This window comes from Phyllostomus discolor, chromosome 14 (genome assembly GCF_004126475.2).
Source record: "Phyllostomus discolor isolate MPI-MPIP mPhyDis1 chromosome 14, mPhyDis1.pri.v3, whole genome shotgun sequence".
NCBI lineage: Eukaryota > Metazoa > Chordata > Mammalia > Chiroptera > Phyllostomidae > Phyllostomus > Phyllostomus discolor.
In genome coordinates this window covers 46,600,628-46,628,355 of record NC_040916.2, presented here as the reverse complement: position 1 = coordinate 46,628,355, position 27,728 = coordinate 46,600,628, and the positions used below count along the sequence as shown (strand labels likewise).

The window sequence follows — 27,728 nt, the reverse complement described above, 5'->3', positions numbered from 1 at the left end:
TCTTATAATAGATTTCTAGTTTTATATCATTGTGGTCAAAGAAGATGCTTGATATGATTTCAATCTTCTTAAATTTATTGAGACTTGTTTTGTGTCCTAACATGTAGTCTATCCTGGAAAGTGTTCCATGTGCACTTGATAGGTGTGCACTACATACCTATTTTCTGTCTGCAGGATCTACCCAGGGATGTCAGTGGGGTGTTAAAATTCCCTATTATGGCTGTATTTCTGTTGATTTTTCCTTTTATGTCCATCAATATTTGCTTTATTTATTTTGGTGCTCCTATGTTGGATCATAAATGTTCACTAGGGTTATATCCTCTCATTGAATATCCCTTTATCATTACATGTTCTTCTTTGTCTCAGTATAGCTTTTGCTTTAAAGTCTATTTCATCTGATATTAGTATTGCTACCCCAGTCTTTTTCTTTTCCATTTGCATGGATTATCTTTTTCCAACTTTTTACTATTAGTCTCCGTGTGCCTTTCAATCTGAAGTGGGTCTCTTGTAGAAAGTATATATATGGGTCTTGTTTTCTTATCCATTCAGCTATCCTATGTCTTTTGATTGGAGCATTTAATTTATTTCCATTTAAAATGATTATTGATAGGTATGTAGTTATTGCCATTTTATTATTCATATTTATGTTACCTTCCATCCCCTTCTTCTTAAAGAAGTCCCTTTAATATTCCTTGTACAATAGTACTGATTTGCTGGTGATGAAGTTCTTCAAGATTTTCCTGTCTGGGAAGCTCTTTATTTCTCCTTCAATTTAAAATGATAGTCTTGCTGGATAAAGAAATCTTGGTTGTAGGTCTCTTGCTTTTCATTACTTTGACTAGTTCATGCCAATCCCTTGTGGCCTGAAAAGTTTCTACTGAGAAATCAGCTGACAATGTAATGGGAATTTTCTGCTTTTAAGATTCTCTCTTTGTCTTTAACCTTTGCTATTTTAATTATTTTTTAAAATATATTTTATTAATTATGCTATTACAGCTGTCCCATTTCCCCCATTCTCTCCCCTCCACCCTGTACCCCCTCTCCCACCCATGTTTCCCCCCTTTAGTTCATGTCCATGTGTTATACTTATGAGTTCTTTAGCTTCTACATTTCCCGTACTATTCTTGCCCTCCCCCTATCTATTTTCAACCTACATTCTATGCTACTTATTCTCTATACCTTTTCCCCCCTCTCCTCCTCCCACCTCCCTGCTGCTAGCCCTCCATGTGCCCTCCATTTCTGTGGTTCTGTTCCAGTTCTAGTTGTTTACTTAGTTTCTTTTGGTTTTGCTTTAGGTGTGGTTGTTAATATTTGTGAGTTTGCTGTCCTTTTACTATACATGTCTTTTCTTTATCTTCTTTTTTTAGATAAGTCTCTTTAGCATTTCATAAAATAAGGGCTTGGTGATGATGAACTCCTTTAACTTGACCTTATCTGAAAAGCACTTTAACTGCCCTTCTATTCTAAATGAAAGCTTTGCTGGATAGAGCAATCTGGGATGTAGGTCCTTGTCTTTCATGACTTGGAATATTTCTTTCCAGCCCCTTCTTGCCTGTAAGGTCTCTTTGGAGAAATCAGCTGACAGTCTGATGGGAACTCCTTTGTAGGTGACTGTCCCCTTATCTCTTGCTGCTTCTAGGATTCTCTCCTTCGTTTTTACCTTGGCTAATGTAATGATGATGTGCCTGGGTGTGTTTCTTCTTGGGTCCAACTTCTTTGGGGCTCTCTGAGCTTCTTGGATTTCTTGGAAGACTGTTCCCTTTGCCAGATTGGGGAAGTTCTCCTTTATTATTTGTTCAAATATGTGCTCACTTTGTTGCTTTTCCCCTTCCCCTTCTGGTACCCCTATAATTCAGATGTTGGAATGTTTAAAGGTGTCCTGGATGCTCTTAAGGTTTTCCTCGATTTTTTGAATTCTTATTTCATCATGCTTTCCTGCTTGGTTGATTCTATCTTCCTTCTGGTCCACTGTATTGTTTTGAGACTCAGATTCCTTCCTTTCACTATTGGCTTTCCTCCGTGTATCTTCCTGCATCTCTTTTATGGTAACCTGCATCCTTTCATCTAATTTGTGCCTGAAATCAATCAATTCCATGAGCTTTCTGATCACCAGTGTTTTGAACTGTGCATCTGATAGATTGGCTGTTTCTTGGTCACTCAAAAGGATGAGTCCTGGGGGACTGATCTGTTCTGTTGGAAACATATCTATGTCTTTCCCTATCTCTCCTTTTTTTTTTTTTTTTCCCGGTCTGGTCGCTCTTGTTACGGTGGGGGGCGGAGCCTTAGGTGTTCACCGGGGCTGGGCACCCCAGTTGCTAGATTGTGACGTTATATGTGGGGGCGGGGGCGGGGGCGGGAGCGGGGACGGGAGGGAACGATGGCGGTAGTTCCGTTCTCCTGGGATCTCAGTCCCTTCTCTGGGATCCTGGGCTGTGAGCTCTGCCCTGTCTACAATTGCTGCCTCACTGGGTCCGCCAGCCGCAGCTTGCGTACTCAGGGTCCACCGCTGCGTTCTTGCGCCCCGGATGGCTGTCGCGCTGATTTCACACCAAATTTTCCCCGACCTCCGCGCGCCGCTGACCCACGCCAGCCCCGCACCCGCCTAACTCGTCATCTCCTACTAGTGTGGATGTACGGGTCTACTTCAACTTCTTGGCTGTCCGGCTTCCATTCAAATAAATCCTCTATCAGTTCTGAGAGTTATTCTGTCTGTAAATTATTGTTGTTCTAATCTTGGTTGTGCGAGGAGGTACGGTGCATCCACCTATTCCTCCATCTTGCCGGAAGTCCCCATTTTAATTATAATATGTCTTGGTGTGAGTCTCTTTACATTGATCTTGTTTCAGACTTTTTGTGTTTCCTGGGCTTGTCTGTCTTTTTTCTTCACCAAGTTCCAGACATTTTAGTCATTATTTCTTCAAATAGGTTCTTGATCTCTTGCTCTCTCTCTTCCTCTTCTTCTGGTAGCTCTATGATGTGGATATTGTTATGCTTGATGTTGTCCCAGAAATGGGTTGTGTTTTCTGTGTTCTCTTGTTGATCTCTCCAATTTAGGGGGCAGCAGTTTGCCCTGGGACCTCACTTCTCTAACAGATCTAACAAGAGTTGTTGATTTTTCAGTTTGTTCGGCTTTTTCTTGTGGTTAGGATGGAATGGTGACTTCCAAGTTTCTTAAATGTCAGACCAGAAACCTATGCTTATAGTTTTATGTTGAGTTTAGAGGCCTGTAGAACATCCAAGTAAGGTTGTTTTTATATTAATGGTGATTAAAGGGTGGGGGGTGTGGAAAGTGATATTACCCAAAGGTAGAGTTAATGTGGGAAAAGCAAAGGGCCTAGGCAATATCCTTGAGAAAGATCAACATTTAAGGGAGAAGAAGAGATGCTAACAAGAGAGAACAAGAATAAAACATGAGAGGCAGGAGGAAATTCAGAAGAATGAGACCTTATGGAATCCAAGGGAAAAATGTTTTGAAAGGGGGACTAGCCAACAAAAGTAAATCCTGCTGAGAGTTCCAATAAATTAAGAGCTAAAATTTGTCTATTGGAGATAGATTTTTGGTAGTTTGGGTGAAAACATTTTCAGTGGAATTATATGGGCAAAATACAGATCAGAAAGAATTGAGGAAGAGGAGGTGAGAAAATGGAGATAGCAGGTGAAAATTAATTTTTCCAAGAAACTTTTGGGGTCTGGATATGATGGTATATTTTTTCTTCTAACAAAAAGACTTAGGCAATATAAATATTAATGAGAATGAGTGGAATGAACTAGTAAAGGGAGAGATGGAATAAAGATATACTGGGTTGGTCAAAAAGTTTGTTTTTTTTTCTGCAAGATGGCTTTAGTAGCACTTCATTGTCTTTAACTTCATTCAAAACAACTTTGTTAGATTGTATTGTGCAGTTGTCATATCAGTGAGCATTTAAAAAATCTTATCTAAATTGGTGAATTTTTGTGTAGCCATTTTAATATTGAAGATAGAAGAAAATAAGCAACATTTTCAGCATATTATGCTTTATTATTTCAAGAAATGTAAAAACACAACTGAAATGCAAAAAAAAAGATTTATGCAGTGTATGGATGGAGGAGATGCTGTGATTGACCAAGCATGTCAAAGTAGTTTGCAAAGCTTCATGCTGGAGATTTCTTACCGGATGATGCTCCATGGTTGGGTAGATCAGTTGAAGTTGATAGCAATCAAATTGAGGCATTAATTGAAAACAATCAATGTTCTACCACGTGGGAGACAGCCAACACACTCAAAATATCCAAATTAATACAGTTATTGGTGAATATGAAAAAAATGTCTTTTATTTTACAGAAAAAGACTAAACAGACTATTTGGCCAACCCACTAGAAGAGAGTAGATGCCTGGTGGAGTGAAATCTCTTAGAAGTCAGGAAGGAGATGAGACCAGAGCACAGGATGAGGGATTAACCTTAGAAGAGGAAGAGGGATGTATAGTCCATTTTAATAGGAGAAATGCAGGAAAGAATCAATGTAGATTATTTATCACATCATTTAATCCTTACAAAAGTCTCTGGGGCTGAATATTGTTTTTCCTAAATTTCAAGTGACATAAAGGAGGCCCAGAAAAGTTAAATAAAACTTGCTCAAATTCACAAAAGAGAACCTAGGAAATACCCAGCCCCAAGGTTGCTTTGAATCTCAGCTGCAATGGTCATTTGCTTGTAATATTTTAAAAGCTTAAGTTCCTCATTGAAAGTGCCCTGAAAGTGACTGAAATGTGGTTGTATCCTTGTTTTATGACTTGATAAGCCAGATGGAAAGAGCTTTTACTGGAAGAAACATGTGATGCCATTTGGTAGAGACGTAGTAAAAGAGGCTGCTCATAATTAATGTTTCACCAACTCAGTACCAAAGGTCTGACTTTTCTTCCTGAGCAAGACGTTGCTGGAATAAACAACCTTGCTTCTGTTTCTGTGTGTGATTGAGAAGCACCAAAATGCATATTTTATATTATTGTCTTATTCCTTCATGCAGTCTTGCCACATGGGTAATTGTGTCTGTTACAAATGAGAAAACTGAGGCTCAAAGAGGTCAAGTGCCTTAGCCAAGGCCACAGAGTAGGGGGTGAAATAAGAATTAAACCCTAGTCTTTCTGACTCCAAAGTTCTTGCTCTTTCAACAAAGCATCGCTTTACATAGCTTAGAAGTAGGGAGGAGCCTGCTGGTTGGAAGATGAATTATGGGGCTTTATAATACCCCTGGGCATATAACCTACCAAGATTTTGTCTTTCTCCTTTCAACTCCCAAACTTAAAGTGATAAAGAGTTGTAGGACTATTATAGTCAATATTTATATAGTGCCAATTGTATACAAGCATTATTGTAGATAGTATAGATACAGTAACAATCCTGGAGCAACCTTATGAGGTAGGTTCTATTATTGTCTCCATTTACACAGGAGAAAACAGGCATTGAGAGCCTGAGTAACTTGCTGAAGGCCACACAACATGCCAGTAGCAAAGCCAGAATTTGAATCCAGAATGTCTGGTTCCAAAATCTGGGCTCTCAAACAACAGGTGGGGACTGTTGGTCTCTGATGAGGAGAATTTGATTTTGTGCCTTCTTTCTTATCTACTCAATTTAGTTATTTGACCAATGCCATAGAATTTTGAGTCAGATCCAGATGTGACTCCCAGCTCTATCAGTTAAAAAGCTGTATGACTTTGGATAAATTACTTAACCTCTCAATAGCTCAGTTTCTTCATCTGTAATGTGGGAACAATAAGAATACAATATTTGACTCAAAGAGTGGCTATGAGGATTAAATGAGATAAAGCATGTTAAGAGCTCAACAGAATGCCTGACCAATAGAAAAATGGGCATTAGGTGCTATCTATTCTTATCAATAGGTCCTAAAGTTGACAATAACAGGCCAAATTTGAACACAGGACTGCATGACTGCAGACCCAACGTTAACTACTATACCAACTACCTTCCTAGCATCCTCATCACTGTGCTCGGCAAGCCCCTCCTCCAGACTTCTGTGATCTTCTGAGTGGATCTCAGCATCTCTGTCCACTCAAGCAGCTCCTTTGACCCCTCCCTCTTCCTGGATCACTGTGATGAGTGGTTAGTGGTGAGAAGGCCCACCAGCACCAGACCGAGAGCTGGAGGCTAGTGGAGCAGAGATAAGAAGACAAAATCTGGTCCATGAAGTGTAAGTGGAGGCCACAGCCATGGCCACGGTCACAACCTGCCCCACCCACAGCACTGCCAAAAAATCCCAGCGGGAGTGTACAAAATCCATGAGCTAATAGATCAGAGCCAGGATTTGGTTTAGGCAGATCCTTGTATATAATGATTCATTGCAGTCAACTTCTTTTGGAAGTCTGCCACTCCAGGCCCAGGGGTCAAGCATGCATAGATTTTGAAGGTGCCTCTAATATTTACATTTTCCACCATTTTTAATTAGCCGTTGAGTACTGTTACATTTTAAAAAAATTTTGTGTCCTGTCCCTTCATCTGTGACCTGAGAATGCCTGGTGAGAGTGCTGCTCCCCAGAAGGCTGCAGTAGTGTGGAAAGGTCTAGATTTCTCCGGGCGGTCTGAGAAAACATTGATTAGGGAGACTGTGTTAACGAGAGAAGTCAGGATTGTTATTATGTGAACTGCAGGAGTGCTTTAAGTCCTAAAGGTGAAGTAGGGCCATAAATAAGTATGGACAAAGAAGTCAGACACTGGGAGCACCGAGGCTGCTCTGAGAGTGAAGAGCCCGGAGGGGAGGGGTAAACGGTGTGAGTCTGAAGGCAGGAGGAATGTGAGAATGCTGGAACCTTGCCATGTGTGGCATAGGGCGAGCCTGGCTGTCTAATGCAGATTCTCAAATGGGTCCTCCAAAGTGCTACTCATAGCACAGGAATGTGAACACCTGTCCATGAGTGTGTGTGTGTGTGTGTGTGTGTGTGTATGCACTGGGGGGAGGGTGTCCAAAAAGTGCAGCCCAAAGGAACACCTGGTAGAAGGAAATTTTCTTTAGGTCCTATGTTTTATGCTGGAAATCTGTTTGTTTTAATATAAAACAGTTTTAAATGATACCATCAAGTAAAATGGGTACTCTAGAAAAGTGCTCCCTATGTATGCAATAACTTGAATAAACTCCATCACTGCCCATCACCCCAAAATGCCTAGTGACAGTGTGAGAAGCACAGGCTTAATGGACCCTGGAGATGAGATATTTTGCATCCACCTCATTCTTACATTCCTGCCTCTACTGCTCTAGTCCAAACCTCAACCTCTTGTACATGGGTTATTACAAAATGCACTTAAAATCTTTAAAAAATCATGTTATGATGTAATTATTAAAACAATACATGTTTACTGAAAATAGAAAAATTATTAAGATATTTAAAAAGTAATGAATTATTTTTTAAAGTTTTATTTATTTTTTAAGTATCTTTACATGCATTCAAAGTTTAAAGAGATAAAAAGACACATTTTTTTCCTTCCTACTTCCTGTTCCCCTAGCCATCCTGTTTCTTCTGGGAAGCATCCAGTTTTATCAGTTTCTTGTATATTTAAATAATTATGTATATATTTCTCCCCTAAATATAATTTTCCTCCAGTGGTAGTTTGATAAACATAGTTACAGACACACACACAATTCTGTACTTTATTTTTCCTTTAAACATTGTGTCTTGGAGATTATAACAAATAAGCACATTGAAATCTTCCTGTTTTCATAACTACCCAGTGAACAGTAGACTTTTTTTAAAATCTTCACCAGAGGATATGTTTACTAATTTTAAAAGAGAGAGGAAGAGAGAGAGAAAAGAAAACATCGGATGTGAGAGAGACATTGATTGGTTGCCTCCCATACATGCCCCAGCTGGGGATGGAACTGACAACCTAGGTATGTGCCCTGACCCGGAATCAAACTTTTCCGTGCATGGGGAGGATGCTCCAGCTGACTGACACACCTGGTCAGGGCTAGACTCTTCTTTGACAGTCTCTCCTATGTCTGTCATTTTATGTCACATTAATTGTGCCGAAATATCAGTCCCGTGCTCAAACACCTTGCTCATACCTGCCTGGGTCCCCACCCCACCATTAGCTATGATGAAGTCCATACCCATCCCCCACCTGGCAGCTTGGCTGGCCCAGCCAGGCCTGGCTTCTCACTGCTCCTCCGCTAGCTCTGCTCCCTCTTGCCTTTTCCATGTTTTCTATGTATTCCTCTCCACTCTCCCCACCCTGCTCTGCCCCTATGGATCTTCCTTTGTGTCCGTTTCTGCCCAAATCTTCCTCCATGAAAACCCCAACCTTCAGAGCTAACACCAGCATTTTACTGCACACCACCCATGCCCTTTCTTCACCTTACACTGTCATGTATTGTCGCTTTGATATGCATGGCTCTCGTTCCACCAGGCTAAACTTTGCTCAGACCAGTGACTACATTTTCTGTGTCATTTGCTACTTCTTGTGGTACTTTAAATCTCTGAGTTGAAAGAAAATTTCAATATTTGTAAAATTGTTAGAATGCCAAGAAACCTGGCTCAGTGCGCTGACTCATCCAGAGTGGGGTAGGAGAGAGACCAAAGCTGAATCATCTCCCTCCTCCCTGTGGAAAGCCAGGCCAGAGGCTAAGTGCTGTTAGTGCTCGTCAGAGCCCTGATGGGTTTGCCTAAGAGAGGTGGAAAGGAGCAGGCTGAGCCTTTGCAGGAAGAACTTGCAGTGCAGGGGCTGCTCATTGATTAGTTGTTTGGGGTAACATGACAAATGGGACTTCTACATTGAGCAGCACAAGTTCTGTGTCCAGAGAGCTAATTGAGATGATTTTTCCCCTTTGGTCAATTTTATTGAAAAGATGATGCAACAGTACTAAAGACAACTTTAATAACATGACCATTTTTACTTTTACATAACCCATTCCAGATTTTGCCCACTCATGCATTTAAGAAATATATAGGGTAGCTACAGTTTGGGAGAACATGCCATTTTGCAGGTAAGTGGTAACCTTGGTAGGAAATGAGAAGAATTTGTGATCTGTGGAGGCATCTTTCTCCCCTAGACCCACGGCCCTGTCATCTGGATTCCCTCCCTCTCTGGTTGTCATGACTTGCCAGAGGTTGATATTTCTTCTTTCTCCTCTATTCTCAGTGCTTCTTAGGAAGATAAATATGGATCCCCACCCTCCTTACCTTATGTAAGCCAGAATGTGATTGGAATGTGAGTGGTGGAGGAAAGTGAGTAGAACATTCTTAAGTGCATATTTACTGGCAATTAACTTCTTTTAGATGAGATGGTTATCCATGGCACCCCCAAAAACAGAGATAACCAAAACCTTATCTGGTGACCTCAGCCACCACACTTCATATACTGCTTACTATTTCCCAGTTATTGTTCACTATCGCCTCCTGCCTTCCCTCTCACACCTAAATGCACTTGTTTATGTGACTCCACTCCACTCTGGCTTGCTGGATACACAGGGCCTCCAGGTACTCTGTGCCCTGGAAGTCCTTGGTGGCATCAGTACCATGTCTGGTGAAGCCCCACAGGCTTGATTACACCTTGGATGGTTTAGATTCAAATTCTGCCTCCACCACTTACTAGCCCTGTACCTTGGTCAAATCACCTGTAAAGTGGGATCAGTAATAGCACTTACCTCATAGGTTGTTGAGAGAAGCACATGAGTTAATACTTGTAAAGCATGAGAACAGAACCCGGAATGTTTAAGAACTTAATGAATATTAGCTATTATCTGAATTTCTTCTAATCTTCAAAGACTGGACCTCCTACCTCTTACCTAAAATCTTGTCTGACTAGTCTTGCCCAGCCCACAATGATCTCTTATTCTTTTGTAAGTATAACACATTTGATACTTATTTTACTCAAATAGCACCTTGAGACAGCTGTAGAATAGAAGGAAAGAAACAGTACTGGAGTTCAAATCTCTACATTGTTACATACTGTGGTACTTTGAGGGAGTTACTTTTGAGGCTTAGTTTTGTCATTTGTAAAATGCAATTACAATAGCTTAACAGGGTTATCATGAAGGCTAAATAAGCTAATGCTTAAGAAGTATTTCATATAGTTCTTGACTCATGCTATCCTCAATAAATATGCACACTTTTAAAATATAGTTATATAAGTATATTTTATTGATTATGCTATTACAGTTGTCCTGAGTTTTACCCCTTTAACCCGTCCACCCAGCAACCCCCTACTCCCTCAGGCCATCTCCCCACCATTGTTCATGTCCATGGGTTATGTATATAAGGTCTTTGGCTCCTCCATTTCTGACACTGTACAACTCTGTGGCTATTCTGAAACTATTTGTACTTCTTAATCCCTTCACCTCTTCACCCAGTCTCCTCCTCACCCCTCCCATCTGGCAACCTTCCAGTAACTAACTCTTTTCTCTTCCTTTTAAGACTCTCTCTTTATCTTTAACCTTTGGCCTTTTAATAATGATGTGTCATGGATTAAATGGGCCTCTTTGCATCTATCATAATTGGGACTCTGTGTTGCCTGGACTTGCATGTCTATTTCCTCACCAAATTAGGAAAGTTTTCTTTCATTATTTTTCAAATATATTTCCAATTTCATGCTCTTCCTCTTCTCCTTCTGGCACCCCTGTGAGGTAAATGTTGGACCTCTTAAAGTTGTCCCAGAAGGCGCTTATACTATCATCATTTTTTTTGGATTCTTTTTTACCTTGTGGTTCTGCATGGTTGTTTTTTGCTTCCTTTTGCTCCAAATCATTGATTTGATTCTTGGCTTCATCCATTCTACTGTGGTTTGCCTGTAAATTGTTCTTTGTTTCAATTAGTTTATCTTTGTTTCTGACTGGGTCTTTTTCATGCTGCTGAGGTCCTCACTAAGTTCCTTGAGCATCCTTATAAACAGTGTTTTGAACTCTGCCTCTGATAGATTGCTTATCTCCATTTTGTTTAGTTCTTTTTCTGGAGTTTTGATCTGTTCTTTCATTTGGGCCATATTTCTTTGTCTCCTCATTTTGGCAGCCTCCCTGTGTTTGTTTCTATGTGTTAGTTGGAGTTGCTTTGACTCAGTGTCTTGGTAGTGTGGCCTACTGTAGTAGGTGTGCCATAGGGTCCAGTGGCACAGCCTCCCCTATCACTCAAGCTGAGTACTAGAGGTGTGCCCTTTATGTGGGCTGAGTACACCCTCACATTATAGTTGAGCCTTGGTTGTTGTTGGCAGATCAATGGGAGGGATTTACCCAGGCCAGTCAGCTGCAAGGACTGGCTGTGATCACTGACCACTAACCTCCACCCTCCATGGAGGATCAGCTGTGCAGGGGCAGGATGGTGGTATTCTGACATGGTCTGTAGCTGTCCACTGGGTGTGCTGGGCCTAGGGTTTTTTGGGTGGTGCAGGCCAAGGTCAGCCCCCTCCTGTATTTTTCCTGGGGCATTCTGCTTGAGCTGTAAAGCAATCTGAGATGGCTGCTATTTGTGCTGGGCTTGGAGGTTTTCAGGTGAAGCCAAGCTGTGACTCTGATCTGATTGCCACTAGGGCTCACTGAAGTCAGCTGTTGCTTATTTGATAAGATTTAGGAGCCAAGATGACCCATTCTTATGGAAAAGCAGCTTTGGTGGGCCCATAAGTTGGGAGGGGTAGTACCTCTGTAGATCTCCAAAGTGGGTCACACAGTGTTAGCCAGGTTGACAGAGTCTCAGATATAGTACCAGCCTACTGGCTCTGGTCAGGAGAGGGCTAAACAAAGGAACAATGGCCTCTGCTCGCCCCCATGCCAGACACTTCAGTCTCTCCCTGTATACCACTGAGGTGCCCTTCCAGCTGCCACCCCGGTGCTGGAGCTCAGAGGGAACAAGTTTGAGTAGGTGAGTCCATGTGTGTGTTCCCTCAGAAGAACTGCTTAGTGGTCTAGGAGCCTCCTCCACCAACTCAATCCCCACTAGTTTTCTCAGCCAGAAGTTGTGTGGCTTATCTTCCTGGCACTAGAATCCTGGGTTGGGGGGCCTGGTGTGGGTCTGGGACTCCTCACTCCCAAGATATCCCTTCTGAGTTTTTTATCCATGTCGGTGAGGGGCCAGCCTGTTCCATGCCCCTCCTACCAGTCTGGATGGGTGTAGTTTTTTCAATTCCGTAGTTGTCAGACTTCCATTCAACTTGATTTCTGATGTTTCTAGGTGATGGTTGTTGTATATTTTAGATGTAATTTTGATGTGGTTGTGTGAAGAGGTGAGCCATGTCTGCCTATGTCACCATCCTGACTAGAAGCCCAATATGCACACTCTTTTAAAAATATTATTTTTGAGTTTTGTTTCCCAAATTATAAAAGTACAATCATTGTAAAACAAACAAACAAACAAACAAACAAACAAAAACAGATAGCATAGCAGTGTATAGTGAGGAAAATTCGAATAAACATAAACATCTTTCTGAGACAACAATTTTTCCAAACTCCTGCCTTAGAAACTAATACACAATTGGGTGTATTTCCTTTAGATTTTTTTTTTTCTCTGTGTGTGTTTGCAGACCCACATATTTTTTAAAAATTTGCAATCTGCTTTACTTTACAGAGACATGTCTCATCTTATTTAACATTCTTCGAAGTCATGGTTTTCACAAATTTTATAGTGTCCCATATACATCTATTTTTAACCATAACCCTATTGCTAGACATTGAAATTGTATTCAGGTTTTAGCTATTCTAAAGAATGGTGTATCCATCCTGAGAAAAAAGAACAAAGCTGGAGGTATCACACTTACTGACCTCAAGCTATACTACAAAGCTACAGTCATCAAAACAGTATGGCATTGTCAGGAAAACTAACAGACCAATGGAACAGAATTGAGAGCCGAGGAATAAACCCACACATATATAGGTCCCTGATTTTTACAAAGGGACCAAACATGTACAACAGAGAATGGAAAGTCCCTTCAATAAATGGTGTTGAGAAAATGGGAAAGCTGCATGCAAAGAATGAAACTAGGCTGGTGTTTGACACCATACACAAAAATGAACTCAAAATGGACTAAAGACTTGAATATAGGAGCTGAAACAAAAGTACATAGAAGGAAACATAGGCACTAAACTTATGGACCTTGGTCTCAGGGGAGTCTTTGATGCCAAAGGCAAGGGAAATAAAAGCAAAACTAAATGAACGGGACAGTATCAAATTAAAAGTTCCACACAGCAAAAGAATCTATCAACAAAAGAAAAAATCAACCAAATGGAAGATGATATTTGCCAGTGATACCCCTTGGTAAGGGGTTAATATCCAAAATATATAAAGAACTTATACAATTCAACCACAACCCCCCCCCCCCCCAAACAATCCAATTAAAAATGGGCATAAGACCTCAATAGACATTTTTCCAGGGAAGAATACAAATGGCCAACAAATATACGAAAAGATGCTCAACATCACTAGTTACAAGGGAAATGCAAATCAAAACCACAATGAGATACCATTTCATGTTTGTTAAAATGGCTATTACTAATAAGACAAGAAAACAAGTGTTGGAGAGGGTGTGGAGAAAAGGGAGCCCTGGTTTACTGCTGACGGGAATGTAAACTGATGCTGTCCCTGTGGAAAACAGCATGATGGTTCCTCAAAAAATTAAGAAAAGAGCTACCATATGACCCAGAAATTCCCCTTCTGGGTATCTACCCCCCAAATTTGAAAGCACTTGTTTGTAAAGATGTGTGTACCCCTATGTTCATCACAGCATTATTTACAATAGCCAAGACATAGAAACAACCTAAGCACCCTTTGACAAATGATTGGATAAAGAAGACATGGTGCATATATACAATGGAATACTACTCAGCCACTAAAAAAGACAAAATATTGTCATTTGCAACTTGGATGCATCTTGAGAGTATTATGCTAAGTAAAATAAATCAGACAGAAAAGGACAAGAGCTGTACGATTTCAGTCATATGTGGGATATAAAACAAAAAATAAGAAATGAACAAACAAATCCCCTCCACCCCAAACAAACTTGAAGATAGAGATGACAGAATCCTGGTTACCAGAAGGGAAGAGGAGAGGGTGGGGGGAACATGAACAGGGTAAAGGGGGCCAAATATGTGGTGATGGAAGGAGACTAGACTTCAGATGGTGAGCACACAGGGTATACAGAGGTTGTGTTATAAAGTTGTACGTGTGAAATTTATATAATGTCATTAACCAATGTCACCTCAATAAGTTTACTTTTAAAAAGATTTATTTTAAAAAATGCTACATCAAATATCTGTGCACAGTAGTACTCCCTCATCCCCAGTTTTGCTTTCTGAATGTTCAGTTCAATATTATCAACTGAGGTCTGAAAATATTAAATGGAAAATTCTGGAAATAAATAATTCATGAATTAAAAATCAGTGCCGCTCTGAATAGTGTGACGAAACACCGAGGCATCCCATTCAGTCCCACCCTAGGCGAGAATGCCTCCCTCGCCCAGAGTGTGTGCGCTGTAAGCGCTCCGCCCTCCAGCCACTCAGGACAGGACCCGTCTTGGCAGTGCTTGTGTTCAGGTCCGCTTTATTTTACTTCATAATGGCCCCAAAGCCATTCTCATAACTTTTATTACAGTATGTTGTTATAATTGTTCTATTTTATTAATAGTTACAGCTGTTAATCTCTAACTGTGCCTAATTGATAAATTAAACTTTATTATAGGTAGTGATGTATAGGGAAAAACATTGGGTATATAGGGTTTAGTACTGTCCATGGTTTTAGCATTCACTGGGGGTCTTGGAACACGTCCCCTGAGGGTAAGGGTGGGGATCTGCTCTATATGAATCTTTGTAATTATCTTTGGTTACTTTGTTCAGATGGATTCCTAGGAATACAAATATTAGGTTAAAGAAAATACATAAGGATCCTGGTATATATCGCCAAGTTTGGCTCCCCCAGAGGTTGTATAAATTATATTTCCATTAACACTGATCAAGGTCGTCCATCACCTCTCACCATTGCCAATGTTCTGATGTGTTATTTAACTTTTTGTCTGCTTTATCTATTATCTTTCAAACAGATGGTCATCTCCTTAAGCAGGTGCTGTGGGCATCTGCATGCTTATATCTGCCACAGAATTTTGCTTGGTGTCATTCATATAATAGCCCTCATAAATATTTGCTAAACGAATGAATTTCTACTTACTACTATCTCTCTGGGGTTAAGAACTGGAGAAAGCACTCTAACAATCAATCACTCTCACATTGGTCGAGAGAGAGGAGTGTATACTTGCTCATGTTCCAGGGATTTGGATAAGGGAATGGGTCCAAGAGAGAAAAATGGGGCGTTTTTTAGGGTCATCTCTGCCTGCAGCATGTTTGGACTGACTTTCTGCACTGCCATCCGTTTTCCCTTCATAACTGGGTGTGGAGAGGGGTGGGATCTGTTTTCACAACTCAGCCGTGTAGCAGAATGAGTGGAATTTTCCAGATGGATCCTCTCAATGGTCATTGGCATAATTACAGCTTTGCCTTCTGGAGGCCGTTGGGCTGCAGCCCCCGAAGCCTAGACGGCTGTTTCAGCAGGTCGGACTGCGGGATCTCGGCGTTGCTGTTGGCATGGAGAGCCACGAAGGATTTCAAACCACGAATACCATTTTTATTTTTTTGTAGTAGCTCTAAACTAAATGCTTTCAGCAGGGGCTGGAGTGAGGAAAGTGTGTTATTCTCCCCACCCCCTCCTAGCCTTAACACACACACACACACACACACACACACGCCTCAGATGATGTGTGATCAGATGATTCCCTGGCATTGAGCACCTTTCTAAATGCCAGAGCCTGGGGTCATCTTCTGGGAATAATACATTGCGTTAGCATTTTTTTTGTATCTGCACACCCACTGTGAAGACGACTTGACATTCCCCCTCCCCTGCTTCCAGGGCCCTCTGTCTGGCATAGTTCTTTCTGTTTTCAGGTAAAGAGGCTTGGAGTGTGAAAGCTTGTTATGGATTTGGGGATATCTGAGCCCATAGTATCTCTGTGTTACAATTTCACCTGCCCATTTGAGTTGAACACTTTATTTTTTAAAAGACTTTATTTATTTTTAGGCAGAGGGGAAGGGAGGGAGAGAGGGAGAGAAACATCAATGTGTGGCTGCCTCTCGTGCATCCCCTACTGGGGACCTGGCCCACAACCCAGGCATGTGCCCTATACTGGGAATCGAACTTGTGACCCTTTGGTTCACAGGTCAGCACACAATCCACTGAGCCACATCAGCCAGGGTTGAACACCACTGTTACCATGTCCAGTGAACACAGTTGTCCCAGGAGGCAGGCGGTGTAAACTGAAGGGGGAAATCTGGGCTGATCCACATGCTCATGGACGGAGGTGATTTGCTTTATTGTGATGAGCCAATTTGCTGCCCTGTTCCCCACAGCTGTCACAGGTTATCTTTTATAGTCTCCTATCCTTAGAGATCATAGTTTCTCTAACCCACAGGTTAGATGACTTCCTTAGAATTAGTAATCGTCAGTGTGGCAGATATGGTGGTGGATCAGCATGCCACTTACTAGTGTGTAGAGGTTGGAAAATTAAAACATTATTTCCCAGACTCCCTTGCAGTTAGGGTTTTGATGTAACTAGATTCTGCCAGTTAGATGCACTTTCTTGTGACTTGGATGTGGGAGCCAAATCTCGTGTGGAAAGAGGCAGGGACATGGGTATCTGTATTTGCCACTGTGCCATGGGCTGTATGGTTCTGGAGCTGCCAGCTGTAGCAATGGTTTCCCAGTTCAGCAGGCAGCTTCCTGGGCCAGCAACTCCCTAGACAGCCCAGTCCTCCAATGGATTTGGGAGTCGATCCCTCTTCCACTTAGTATCTTGTAATGAATCCCTCTCCTTTATAAAGTTGCTAATAGAACCCCACAGGCTGCATAGCTATGAGTTGCTTTACCTTGTGTATTTGATGGTTGAGACAAAATTGTATGGAATTTTATCTTTGACCTTAATTTTATTGGATTTATTTTCCCTAAAGCTAGTTTTGGATTATCCTTTTCCCTTTTGCACGTTTTTCCTTGTTATAGTAAATGACCTTACTTTTCACTTTCCCCAGAACTACGATGTGTCCAAACATAAAAATAAATGTTTCCATCGTCACTGACCTATTTAAAAATTTCATGTGCCAACTCATACATCCTCTCTCTCTAAAGAGTATTGTATTATTAATAAGCACATAATGCATATTTGCTGAAGCTTGGAAACAGGCATAGAAAGGGCTGGGAGAAATTTGCGTTTATCAAGATATCAGTCCTAGCACTTTAACAAACAGCACTAGCCCAGGATGTAAGTGATGCTTGTCTGTTTCCTGACATTTCATGACAACTCAATGTTATTGTGATGTTGTTACTGCAGTATCACACTAGACTCTTCTTTTTTTAGTTGCCTTATGGCAACTGGTTTTTACCATAGAGTTTGCTGAAACTTTGTTCTGAAAAATAGACTCAAACAACTCAGGCATTTAAGTGCTGGTTGGAAAAGCACTGATTTAACTGGGCAAGACTGTGTAACTATAAAATTAGAATATATTCCCCAGTGCCTTCTCTTCATCCTTGGAGTATTGGGCCTTCGGCTAGACACAGCTGTTAGGGCAGATCACTTAGAGAAGTCAGACTCCAAGCCTGGGTGGAGAGTGCTCTCCAATTGTGTCGCTTCTGTGTTGTTTGAAATGAAGCAGGGAACAAGCATTTCTGCAGTAACAAACGTTCTGTCTCAAAAATTATCAACTAAAAAAAATTTTGTTTATTGAGGGCAAAAGGATGCAAGCAATATAAACATCAAAAGCTTATCTGGCTTTAATTGGCTTTTCTTTCTCTTGTCAAATGGGGGTGGGGTTTTATTTATACATTTTCTAAGGGTCCCAGTCTGCTCATGAAATCCTCATACAGGGGGAAGCTGTGGAGCAGAGATTCCTTAAGCGACCCATTGGGAGACCTCTTTCTCGGGGAGGAAGTAGCTGCTCAGCTGCCTACTTCTTCCCCTTCTGCTTCATGTGCACTACAAAATAGTCATTGCACGCGATGGTGAGCCCAGCGATTAGCGAAAAGAAGCTCTGGAAGCCCACTCGGCCATCTCGGCATTGGTCCAGGTCTTTCATTATTTTGTCTACGGCCAGAGGGTCTTTTTGATTCTGAAAAAAAGAACAAAGGCAAGAAATGTCAGTAAGTGGTGGCAATGACTAGCTTCTTTGATTTGTACTGCTGACAACCATATATATAATCTCTTAATTATCTGAATTCTTACTTTAGGTCATAAGTGATCTTTGGAGGTCATCTAAATGGATTTTGTTGCCTTGAGGGAGCATTTTAGTAAATTGATACTTATTTTAAACTAGGAAAGAGGTTTCCATGGCATTTTTTCATATAATTATAGGGATCTTAGAAATGACCTATTCTGTGCTGGAGAAGGTACACCCACACCTCCTAACTCGCAATCCACTGCTCTTGCCAGATGGAACCCACATGGACTTCTGACCTGCTCGGCTTCCAGTGCAACTCCTCCTGCAACTTTTAAAATCACAAGATTCTGCTTAAGAACTACTTGGAACTCCTCATTTTGTAGTTTAAACTTATATTCTCTTAACAAGCTTTTATGTCTGATAGTTAAATCCTATGAATGTGAAATTCGTAGGAAAATATCTTAAAAGATTATTTAGGAAATAAGTTTCAGATCACTGACCTAGGGGTTTTAAAAGAGGGGCTAATGGTAACTTCTCAGGATTGCGTCTGGAGAATGGCTAATATTCTGCCAGCTTTGGAGACAGGAGACAAAACAAGCCTGGCAGAGGTATGCATTCCATTCCCCACTTGCTCCGGAGCTGGTGATTGGAAGACACTCTGCAACGATGTTATTAAAAAAAAAGGGGGGGGGGGAAGCTACTGATGTCATGGGGTGTGTTAGGTTTGGAGAGTGTAGGTAGATTGCCCTCATTTCCCTTCATTTCTTGGCACGGGCGGGGCAAACTAGTGTGGCTTCATTTTATATGAGCCATGTAACAGTGAGTAAGTCACACTTAGTGAGCCTTCATGCGTCAACTGTGAATGGAGGAGGCTGGATTAGAGTGCCTCTATTATTGCTTCTATTCTTAATGAACCGGTAAATCTATGCCATCCTATGCCATGCCTACTCTCTGCTGGATTCTTTCAAAAGCAGTATGTGTGATGGAGCCGTAAACTCCCTGAGACTCTCAGTGTCTGCTAGGAATGCATGGAACCAAGGTGGACAGTCAAGATCCTTTTTGCTTTTTCTTTCATCTTGCTTTTATGCTGACTGGCTTGATCACTCCTTTTTGTAGTGATGATGGTGAGAAGTGAGAGAGTGTGGCCTCTCCCATCACACCCAGAGGGAAATGTGGCCTTTCAGAGGTGTGAAAGAGCTCGGTGAAGTGTTTATGGATTCCACTGATTGTGCGCATGACAGGGCACTGACACTCAGTGTCTGGGGTGTGCTGGATGTGTACAAATCGCACTAAAAAATCCCTTAAGGTAAAGCGGCCACATTTCCTACACAAGGGATGCAAACACCTACCCTAAGCAAACAACAAAAACCTGCTCTGTGTAGCCGCCTCTGCTTTAGGTGGGTTTCAGTTAATTCTGACCTCACCCCCAGCTTCCTGGCTGCGGTCAGAGGGAGTAAAATTTGGATGACAGAGGAGTCAACTTTAGAAACAAAATGCTCTGTTAATGCAGCAAGAGTGGGTGTGCCTGGAATTATGACCCCATGCCTGGAATAAATTACACTGCTGTGTTCAGTACTTTGTGCATCTGCCCCTTATGCTTCTCCTGCCAGAAAGCCTTTAGGGAGGAGGGGTCTGTGTCTCATGTGATATTCACCCTGGCTTCTAACTTATGCAACAACATGCCTAATCAGTATTTAGTGTACTGAGAATGCCTTTGTTCATGTCATGGGTGGGTTTACAATGAACTTATTTTATCTTTGCATTTTATGGTTGCCTTGAAGAATCACAGAAAGTGAAAGTGATCTCAGAGGTAATTACATCCAGTCTTCTCATTTTACAGAGGAGGGAACTGAGGCCCCACAATCTAAAGCAACCTGCCCAGTGTTAACTAACTCCAGGTCCGGGGCTATATCACAGAACTGTACAAAAGCAGTGTAACAGTATATTCTAACTCATTCTGGGACAGCATTGTGGTAACTGCAGTTCTGAGAGACCAGGCAGGCTATTTAGTTGTGTATTTAACTGGCATTGACATGTAAATCATAGAGTACTACAAAGCCCTGTGTTTACTGAGTCACCAGTCAGGGGCTTGACTAATGTGTTATTGTGCAAGCAGATGATAAGAGGCAGGACCCAGCCTTTTACCATCATCTCTCTTCACCTTGTAGAGGCTAATGCATTATTCCATACGTAGCACAGTAACAATCCTTTCAAGTGACTCCAGTTGTGGCAAGGAAAGAAAGACTTGCATTTCCAGCTGATGTTTTGTCAAGCAATGCCTCGCCTTCAATGAAATGCAATAACCATCTCCTGAAGGCCTACAATGTAAAAAAGGATGACTGGGCCTCGCAGCCTAAATAAAGACCCGGCTGATGGATCTGAGCCAATGGCAGGGTCCTCTTCCAGGCTTCACGATCCCTCAGTTTGATAAACGTTGAGGTGTAAACTCTAGCTGTGCTCCTATGTTCTCAAAGCATTTTCAACATGAAAAGCAATTATTTCTGGAGTGATGCTCGGCTCTCATTCAGCAGGTGTTTTGACACCATTTCTTTAGAGCCAATTTTTTTTTTTAAAAACCTTTATCTGGAAAGATTTAAGAAAGGAGATTCAAGTGGCTGGAAGTGAGTGTGAACAGAATGTGGCACATCCAGTGCCAGATTGACGGACCAAGGGCCACCAGCCAGTCTTGTTGGTGACGCTTGTGAAAGGCCTTTCCTGCAAGTCAGTCTCAATGGACGCAGATGATTCTGGATGGACTCTTTCGAACAAACACCTCGGAATACGGTTATTTGTGTGTTGTCTTATTTTACCTCCCAACTCTAAGCTCCTTGAGGGCAGAGCTATGTCTTCTTTACCTTCTGTTTCCTCGGTAGTATCTTATAAACAGGAAACACTCGATAATAAATAAATGAAAGCACCTTCTAGTAGTGACCTCCACAAGGAAGGGATGAAAGGAAGGAAAGGAACCAGGACCTAGAAGCACAGAATTTCATGTCTGAGTCTTTCTGAGCCTTTCAAGACTTACTTCCAAAAACCCAGGGAACTCCTTTTCCATGAGCACTCTCAGGTCCTCCTTCGTTAGGTAGCCTTTATCCCCAGCAAATTTGTGAAACGTGAACATCATCGTTTCCATGGCGTGTTCCATTTGAGACGGCATTTTGGTGAGGTCTGTTGAGACATATTAAAGGATATAAAGAAACAGAATTTACATTAACTTTTAAACTACATGTTTTGCCAGTCTTTTGAGAATAACTGGAAGGGGGGGTTAAGTAGGTCATGCATTTGATTCTTTCCAGCTGCAAAATTCAATGAATCTAAGAATCCACTCGCCTCTGGTTTTGGGTCTCCTGCTGATGGGAGTAGGCACCAGAGGTATCAGTGCCCTGAATGAGGAATTTATCTAGTTGCCCACTAATTCCACATAAATCACCTCATGAAAAATAAAACCTATAATCATTTGGAAAAGCAAGAGCAGTATCTGTCATTTTAACTGACAAAGCACCTATTGAAAGAATATGTGTCTCATCATTTCTCTTGGCGCTGGTAAATGGGGCTCTTAGATACAGTGGAATACCAGCCACCCACGCAATGAAGCCTGGTGACTACGAAAACTTCAGCCTCCGAGCATAACTGGCTAACCTGGTTCAGTCTAATTCTAGGGTTTAGAAATCTGCTTACAGATAGATTTTGTCTGCTGTGTATGTATTGTTTACTAAAGCTATAAACTTGTTAGTGATTACAGCAAAGACATTTATTTGCATCTTTGGTAGTAAAATGCAGTTTTCCTACTGAATGAAAGCTACCCATGGCTCATTATCCAGTTCCTTGAGGAGGAAGAAGTAACAGTATATTCTAACCCCTCTGGGGACCTGATCTATTTGGGATGGCAAGGACAGAAGAGTTCCTGTCAAGTCTGAGGTGCAGTGGGAGAGCAAGAGCTTTTCATCAGGAGATGAAAAAAGTTTGAAGGAAAGGAAACATGTCAGAATGTATTCAAATATAATGATCTGGGGGTATATGCCTCATCAAGACCCAGGGCTTAGTACTTGATATAAGCTCAGTGGATTTTGGCTTAATTGGAAGGAATGCTTTAGCCAGACTAGAGCAGCTTTGGCTAACATCACCTAAAATCACTCCTGTATAGGAAACAGGTGAACTTGAATGGAGACTGTAATATACCGTTCTCTAAAACAACAACAACCAACAAAACACAAGAGTGGCTTTTGAGCACAGGTGGAGGAGAGGCTTGCACCTTCCTCTGCTAGAGAGCACCAGCAGGAACCTGAGATACGCTTTCAGTCTGGTTTCTGCTGCTGACAGGTTCGTTTTCAAAACAGATCCCTCAGTGCTATCTTTTACAGAGGAGACGGTGGAGTTGGTAAGCATGAGGATTGAGCAATTACACTTAAGAATAGTAAACTCTACCCCTTAATGCCCACAAAAGCACAGGAACCAGCATGCCAAAGAATGTGCTACTCTGGAGAGTGCTGTAAACCAGAATCAGACGTGATTCATCTGCAAGGCAGTTCTCTCGGAGGGAGCAGCAAAATAATGCTCAAGGTCCACTGTGAGATGAGTTCCAGGGGGTGCAAACACCCCCTTTCCCCTCTCTTCCTAAACCGTCAGGTCTGGCTCACTGCCGTCTCCCGTGAGTTCAGATGGCAGTTGGCTTAGATGGAGTCAGCCTTGCCTGGATAGTTCTGGAAGGCCAGCAACTCAAGAGAATTCAAGTGAGTGTCACCTATGTGAGAAGGATGTGGGATCCCACTTCAGTTCTGAAATAACTCAGGAAAGGGGTCAGTCTCCACAGAGGTATAAAAATACCCATCCCAGGCTCTCAGAACAGCAAGAGTACTTTGTGACAAATTCCCAAAGTTCCCAGAAAATGGAACTGGCTGTGGGAAGCCTATTTTACTTTCTTCACAGGGCAGAGCAGAAGGACACTGCTCTGCAAAGTCAGAGTAAGGATGCTTCAAATAGGAAACCAGAGTAATTTAGGAACTTCTAAGAAAAACAGGCTGTAAGTCGAGGAAAGTTTGGCCACCCAGAACATCTCCTTCAAGAGAATGAGTCCAGTCTTCCCTCAGTCAGCACCCAGGTCTCAGGTCACTCCAGTCCCACTCCCTCCTTGTCCATGTTCGTCATGAAGTGACAGAGCTTTGCTCTCTGAAGCCACATCCCTGCCCCACTGGGCCTCCCTTCCCCTCCTGTTTTGTTCAGCAAACTGGGTATGAATACAGCAGCCAGCTGACTCTCTGCTTCTCTTATATTTGTGATGAGAATGCAGAACAAGGGCCAGCCACGAGATGTTAGGTTGGGAAGGTAAAAATAGCTTTGAAAACCAGATGAGATGCCCATTGTCTCCTCAGTGACCCTCAGAGGGCACTGAGCAGGACTGCTAGCCGGTGAACTCTGTCTTGAAGGAGGAGCCAGCGCACTGGTTCCACAGTAAGATAAGGGGAAAGGAGAAAATGTTATAGTTAATACTGTTCTCTTGGTAGTGGATGAATCACGTAGTTCTTCTCCAAGAGTGGCGGTTGGTTGCCCCACTGAGTCAGTGCTGCCAGCCCTCTCATCTCGGGTGGGGCTGACCATAGCACTGACAGTTGGTTGCTAAAGCAGCAAGCAGTTCAAGGACTTGAACCTGGAGTTTCCCTCCCTCTACCCTCCCCACATGCTCCGCACCAGGATGAGGGTGGGACTCTAGCTTCTAGCTTGGGGACACTTTTCACTGGAGGGCCTGGGGTGAAGGGGCCTCAGTGCCCTCTCTGTGCCCCAGACAACCTCCTACTGCACCTGAAATACGCGATCCATTTAGGTATTCGTTCACCTGTCTGTCTCTCTACCTGGGAAGATCTGTGAACTATTCTGTTCTAGCCAAGAAACAATAACTAAATGTTTGCTTTATAAATGACTGAATGAATGATTCAAACAGGCTTCTTGGCAGGTGTGCGGGGCTGAAAACCTGGTAGCTCAGGCTCAGCAGGAGGACAGGCCAGCAGGGAAGGGCCGGAGAGGGGCTGCCTGTGAATGGCGCAGTGAGCCCAGAGGAAAGCACATTCCACAAGTGCAGGAAAAATGTGTGTCCTGCTAAACAGGTCTGGTCAGACCCTGATGTGACTGCTTTCTCTTCTCACTCTGGCGTTTTTTTTTCCCATTTGTGTGTGTGTGTGCATGTGCTTTGGTCCATCCCACTTTCTATCTCAGGCTTCTCACGCTCTGCTCTCTCACTCTGAGCTCCATAGGATGTAACCTCATTGTTTACTCATTTTTTTAAATTAAATCATTATATTCTGATGTCTGTGTATCTCCTGTTTGCCCGAGTCTTAAGGCTCAGAAGTCCATAGTCTTTCTCTGTATAGTTTTCTCTACAGAAGAGAATTCTGGACTCCACAGATGCAGCCACAGTGGTTACATTTTCATATCTCCTACCCTTTTCATGTCCTGCTCATGTGTCAGAGATACCTTGTAGTGCTTGCCTTAGGGAGTTCGCCAGGTAATGGCATACTGTTTAATAATGTGTCATAGCATTGTGTTTGTGTCTTTCCCCACTAGACTGCGGGCTCCTAGAGCCGGGTTTCTGTAGTTAGACTGTGTCCTATTAGAGCCTGCTTAAGGATCAGTTAAGAATGGAATTGATAATAATGTCAGTTTTGATCCTCCTAGGAGCAGCAGGGAAGCTGAGGCCTCCTTACAAAAGTGCCTGCTCCTGAGCAATCCCAAATGTTTGCTTTGGACCCACGCCCAGATCTAGGCCGTAATTTTAAAAGGGACCCTGCTAAAGGGCAAGAGGTTTGTTTGATTTACTTTGCTCCTCCATGCCGTAGTTTTTTACAGCCCACCCAGAAAATAATGGCAAGGTGTCAGTAAAAACAAACATCTGTTATTAAAATGTGTTTGAGGTTTCCTTCCTTTTTGAAAAGAAAAAAAAAATTTTTAAATTAAACCCAGAAGGCATTTTTGAACTTCATCCCCAAAGGAAATTAAGAAAAAAATGGCTTGAGGCAATGGATCTGGGTCCAGGCTGTCTCTCCCACATTTTACCAAACCTAAAAAAAGTGGGCAACAAAGGAAAAGTTCCAAGTGCAATTCAACAGGAAGAAAAAATGCAGAAGCCTTCTCTACCCCACAGTGTGCATCTGCCCTTCCTTGAAGAAGGGTCAGGCATCAGCCCGAAGTAGCAGACAATAGCCACCGTGGCAACTGCTGTTATGTTCATTGGTGCGTTGGTGGGCTAGGAAGTGCTGAATATTGTTAAAAATAAGTCAATTCATTCTTTTTGCTTTTGATGTAATATTCCTAAATTGTTGAGTCCCCAGGAATAATCCCAGCAGTCTGAGTGCTAATTTATACATGATAACCCTGAAAGGATTCCACTGTTTTCCTCAACTTTAATAGACTGGACTGTAGCCAAGGGCATACCAAGTGGGCAGTGGTCTAAAAAGTCAGTTTCGGAACTGTCAGTGGAAATCGGAGAGGCATCCCCAGTCTCAGCTCCACCCAGGCCCAGGCCCGATTTCACTGGGGCTGCTGCTTGGGAGGCTGGCTGGGAGCCAGGCATGGGAGGAAAAGGGCCCATCGGATGTGGTGTGCAGGAAACATCAGGCAAGAGCGTCCATCGCCTAGAAATCAGGGGCCTTTGTGCCCATTGGACTCTCATAAAATGTGAGGAACTGAAATAAACTCCAGATGGTGTATCAAGCACCATGATGAAGGAGGGAACTGCGGGCTGTCGGGGAAGGTATATAGCATTTAGAAGAGATGATTAAACAGAAACTGGACAGGAATCTGTGGGGGCAGGGCTGATGAATTTCGAATGAGTTATATGAACTAATTCCTGCCCCAACTCCTGGCATTATCTTTTGCAATTTGCGAAATACATTGGAAGCAAGGATCACTGATAGGGTGTTTCCAGAGCCTGGCCTCACCTGAAGCACAGGATATACAAATCCACTGCTGCAGGTTCAAAGTCAAGCTGCAGGGGCTCAAGGGGCAGGGATCTGCAGCAACTGCAAACCTCTTAACGGGAAAAGCTACCTTCCCAGCAAAGCTGAGGCAGCCTGCCAGCAGGCCTAAGGTGGATAAGCCAGCAGTAGTTTCAAGATGGCCTTGACAATCTAATTGCTGCCTTCACCCACAGTTCAGTCAAGAAACCTTCTCCCTGTAAGATTGCCGGCCAGTCCTAGTGTGACTCACTTCCTCTTGGAAAATGCCCTCTAAGATGGCACAGTTCCCCTTCCCCTTCAGGGAGTGTTCAGACTAAACCACCTGCAGAGAAGAGCCAGAACCATCAGGGCCACACCCACATGGTCTCACAGCTGAGTCACAGCCCTCCGCTAGGAGAATCCCAGCGCCCTTTGTGCTAACCACGCCCTGCAGAATGCTCCCAGCTCCCCACAGAGGGAAGGGCCGTGGGTGGGCTTCTGTGTTCCAGAGTCTCAGCCAAAGCTGTGCAGGGCCTGCCCACTAGCCCTCTGCATTCCTCACTACCCCCAGGCAACATGGCAGGGGCCTGGTTTCAGATAGGTGGAGCCCAGCTGAGGCGGGAGAGTGCAGTATCCAGGGCTGGAGGAAGTGCCATTCCTTTGGCCAAGTTCTAGTGTGAGGAGGTACCCAGCACATCTTTGCCTCACTGTACTGGACCAGACTTATCTGGTTTGGAAGGTCCTTCTTCAAGCCTGCTCTCCCCCTATTTCTTTTTAGTTCCACTTAATTATGGTAGCAAGAGGGGAGAACCCTTTCAATAGAGAATCACTTAATATAACAGTCCTCCCTCCCCCGTCCCCCTGCAAAACTGCTTTATAAAGAAATCAAATAGACCTTCCTCCCTCAATAGCAAGAAGCTTCTGGTCTAGCAGACAAACAACAGGAAACCCAACCTGAAGCATCTGGGCCAGGAACTGAGGAGTGCCCTTTAGGGAGGGTATCAGCCAGCTGCCAACACGCCCAGCCGTCCCCGGCGATTCCAACCCTGACCGGGCCTGCTCTGGCCCTCCAGCTGGAAGGAGGCTACGAACAGCTGGACAGAGGTCAGCATGCAGCTGGAGCCCACAAAGAAACGTGCCGTCAGGACAGGGGGCCAGAAGCGGGGGTTCGCATAACTGGGGAGACTAGTCGAAAAGTAGGCAAGTGTGAGTAAAGAAAGAAACAGAAAGGGAGGAGACATCAGACCCCAGGGCACCAACCCCTAAGTCCTGTAATAAGGAACAAGGACCCCCTCCTCCAGTCCCCGAGGACGGGGGAGGGGTCGCGCCAGGACGCTGCTCGCCCAGCTGGGTGTGGCCAGAGTGCGGATACCCCCCAACCCCGGGTGCTGGGACACCCTGAGACACCTGGACCGTGGGCCGGAGCAGCCGATAAGGGGCTTTCCCAGGCTCTGGGTCGGGGCAGGGGAAGCTGGGAGCGGCGCCGGGGGAACTCACCTTGGCCCGAGGCACAACAAGATCGTTAGGCTGGCTGGGACCGGCGGCCAGTGAGCGGAGCGCAGCTTGCTGGGCGCCTTAGTAGGTGGGGGTGGGGGGGAGGCAGGAGGAGCTTGGGAGGGTGTCGGGCCTCGGCTCACCCCACCCCTTCTC

At 43.2% G+C, this 27,728-nt stretch overlaps 1 protein-coding gene, 1 long non-coding RNA gene and 1 other non-coding gene across 3 annotated transcripts; 1 reads left to right on the top strand and 2 right to left on the bottom strand.

The window, feature by feature from the left end:
• Nucleotides 1-4,009: 4,009 nt before the first annotated feature.
• On the bottom strand, nucleotides 4,010-22,950 carry LOC118498096. Its single transcript, XR_004900628.1, has 3 exons — nucleotides 22,939-22,950; nucleotides 15,121-15,126; nucleotides 4,010-4,353 (listed from the first exon to the last, which is right to left on the bottom strand). It is a non-coding gene; the product is annotated as an uncharacterized LOC118498096 (long non-coding RNA).
• On the bottom strand, nucleotides 17,747-27,728 carry S100A10 (S100 calcium binding protein A10). The gene is made up of 3 exons (XM_028502771.2): nucleotides 27,576-27,728; nucleotides 21,179-21,321; nucleotides 17,747-18,105 (listed from the first exon to the last, which is right to left on the bottom strand). Exons 2-3 carry the CDS (start codon nucleotides 21,308-21,310, stop codon nucleotides 17,944-17,946), a joined length of 294 nt encoding a protein of 97 aa, XP_028358572.1. The 5' UTR covers nucleotides 21,311-21,321; nucleotides 27,576-27,728; the 3' UTR covers nucleotides 17,747-17,943.
• On the top strand, nucleotides 18,683-18,822 carry LOC114489280. Its single transcript, XR_003683849.1, has one exon. It is a non-coding gene; the product is annotated as a small nucleolar RNA SNORA7 (small nucleolar RNA).

Coding starts and splice junctions, on each gene's coding strand:
- S100A10 (XM_028502771.2), bottom strand. CDS start 21,310: ATGCCGTCTCAAATGGAACACGCCATGGAAACGATGATGTTCACGTTT. Junction 18,106..21,178: donor AGTTCCCTGGGTTTTTGGAA/GTAAGTCTTGAA, acceptor TCTTTTTTTCAG/AATCAAAAAGACCCTCTGGC.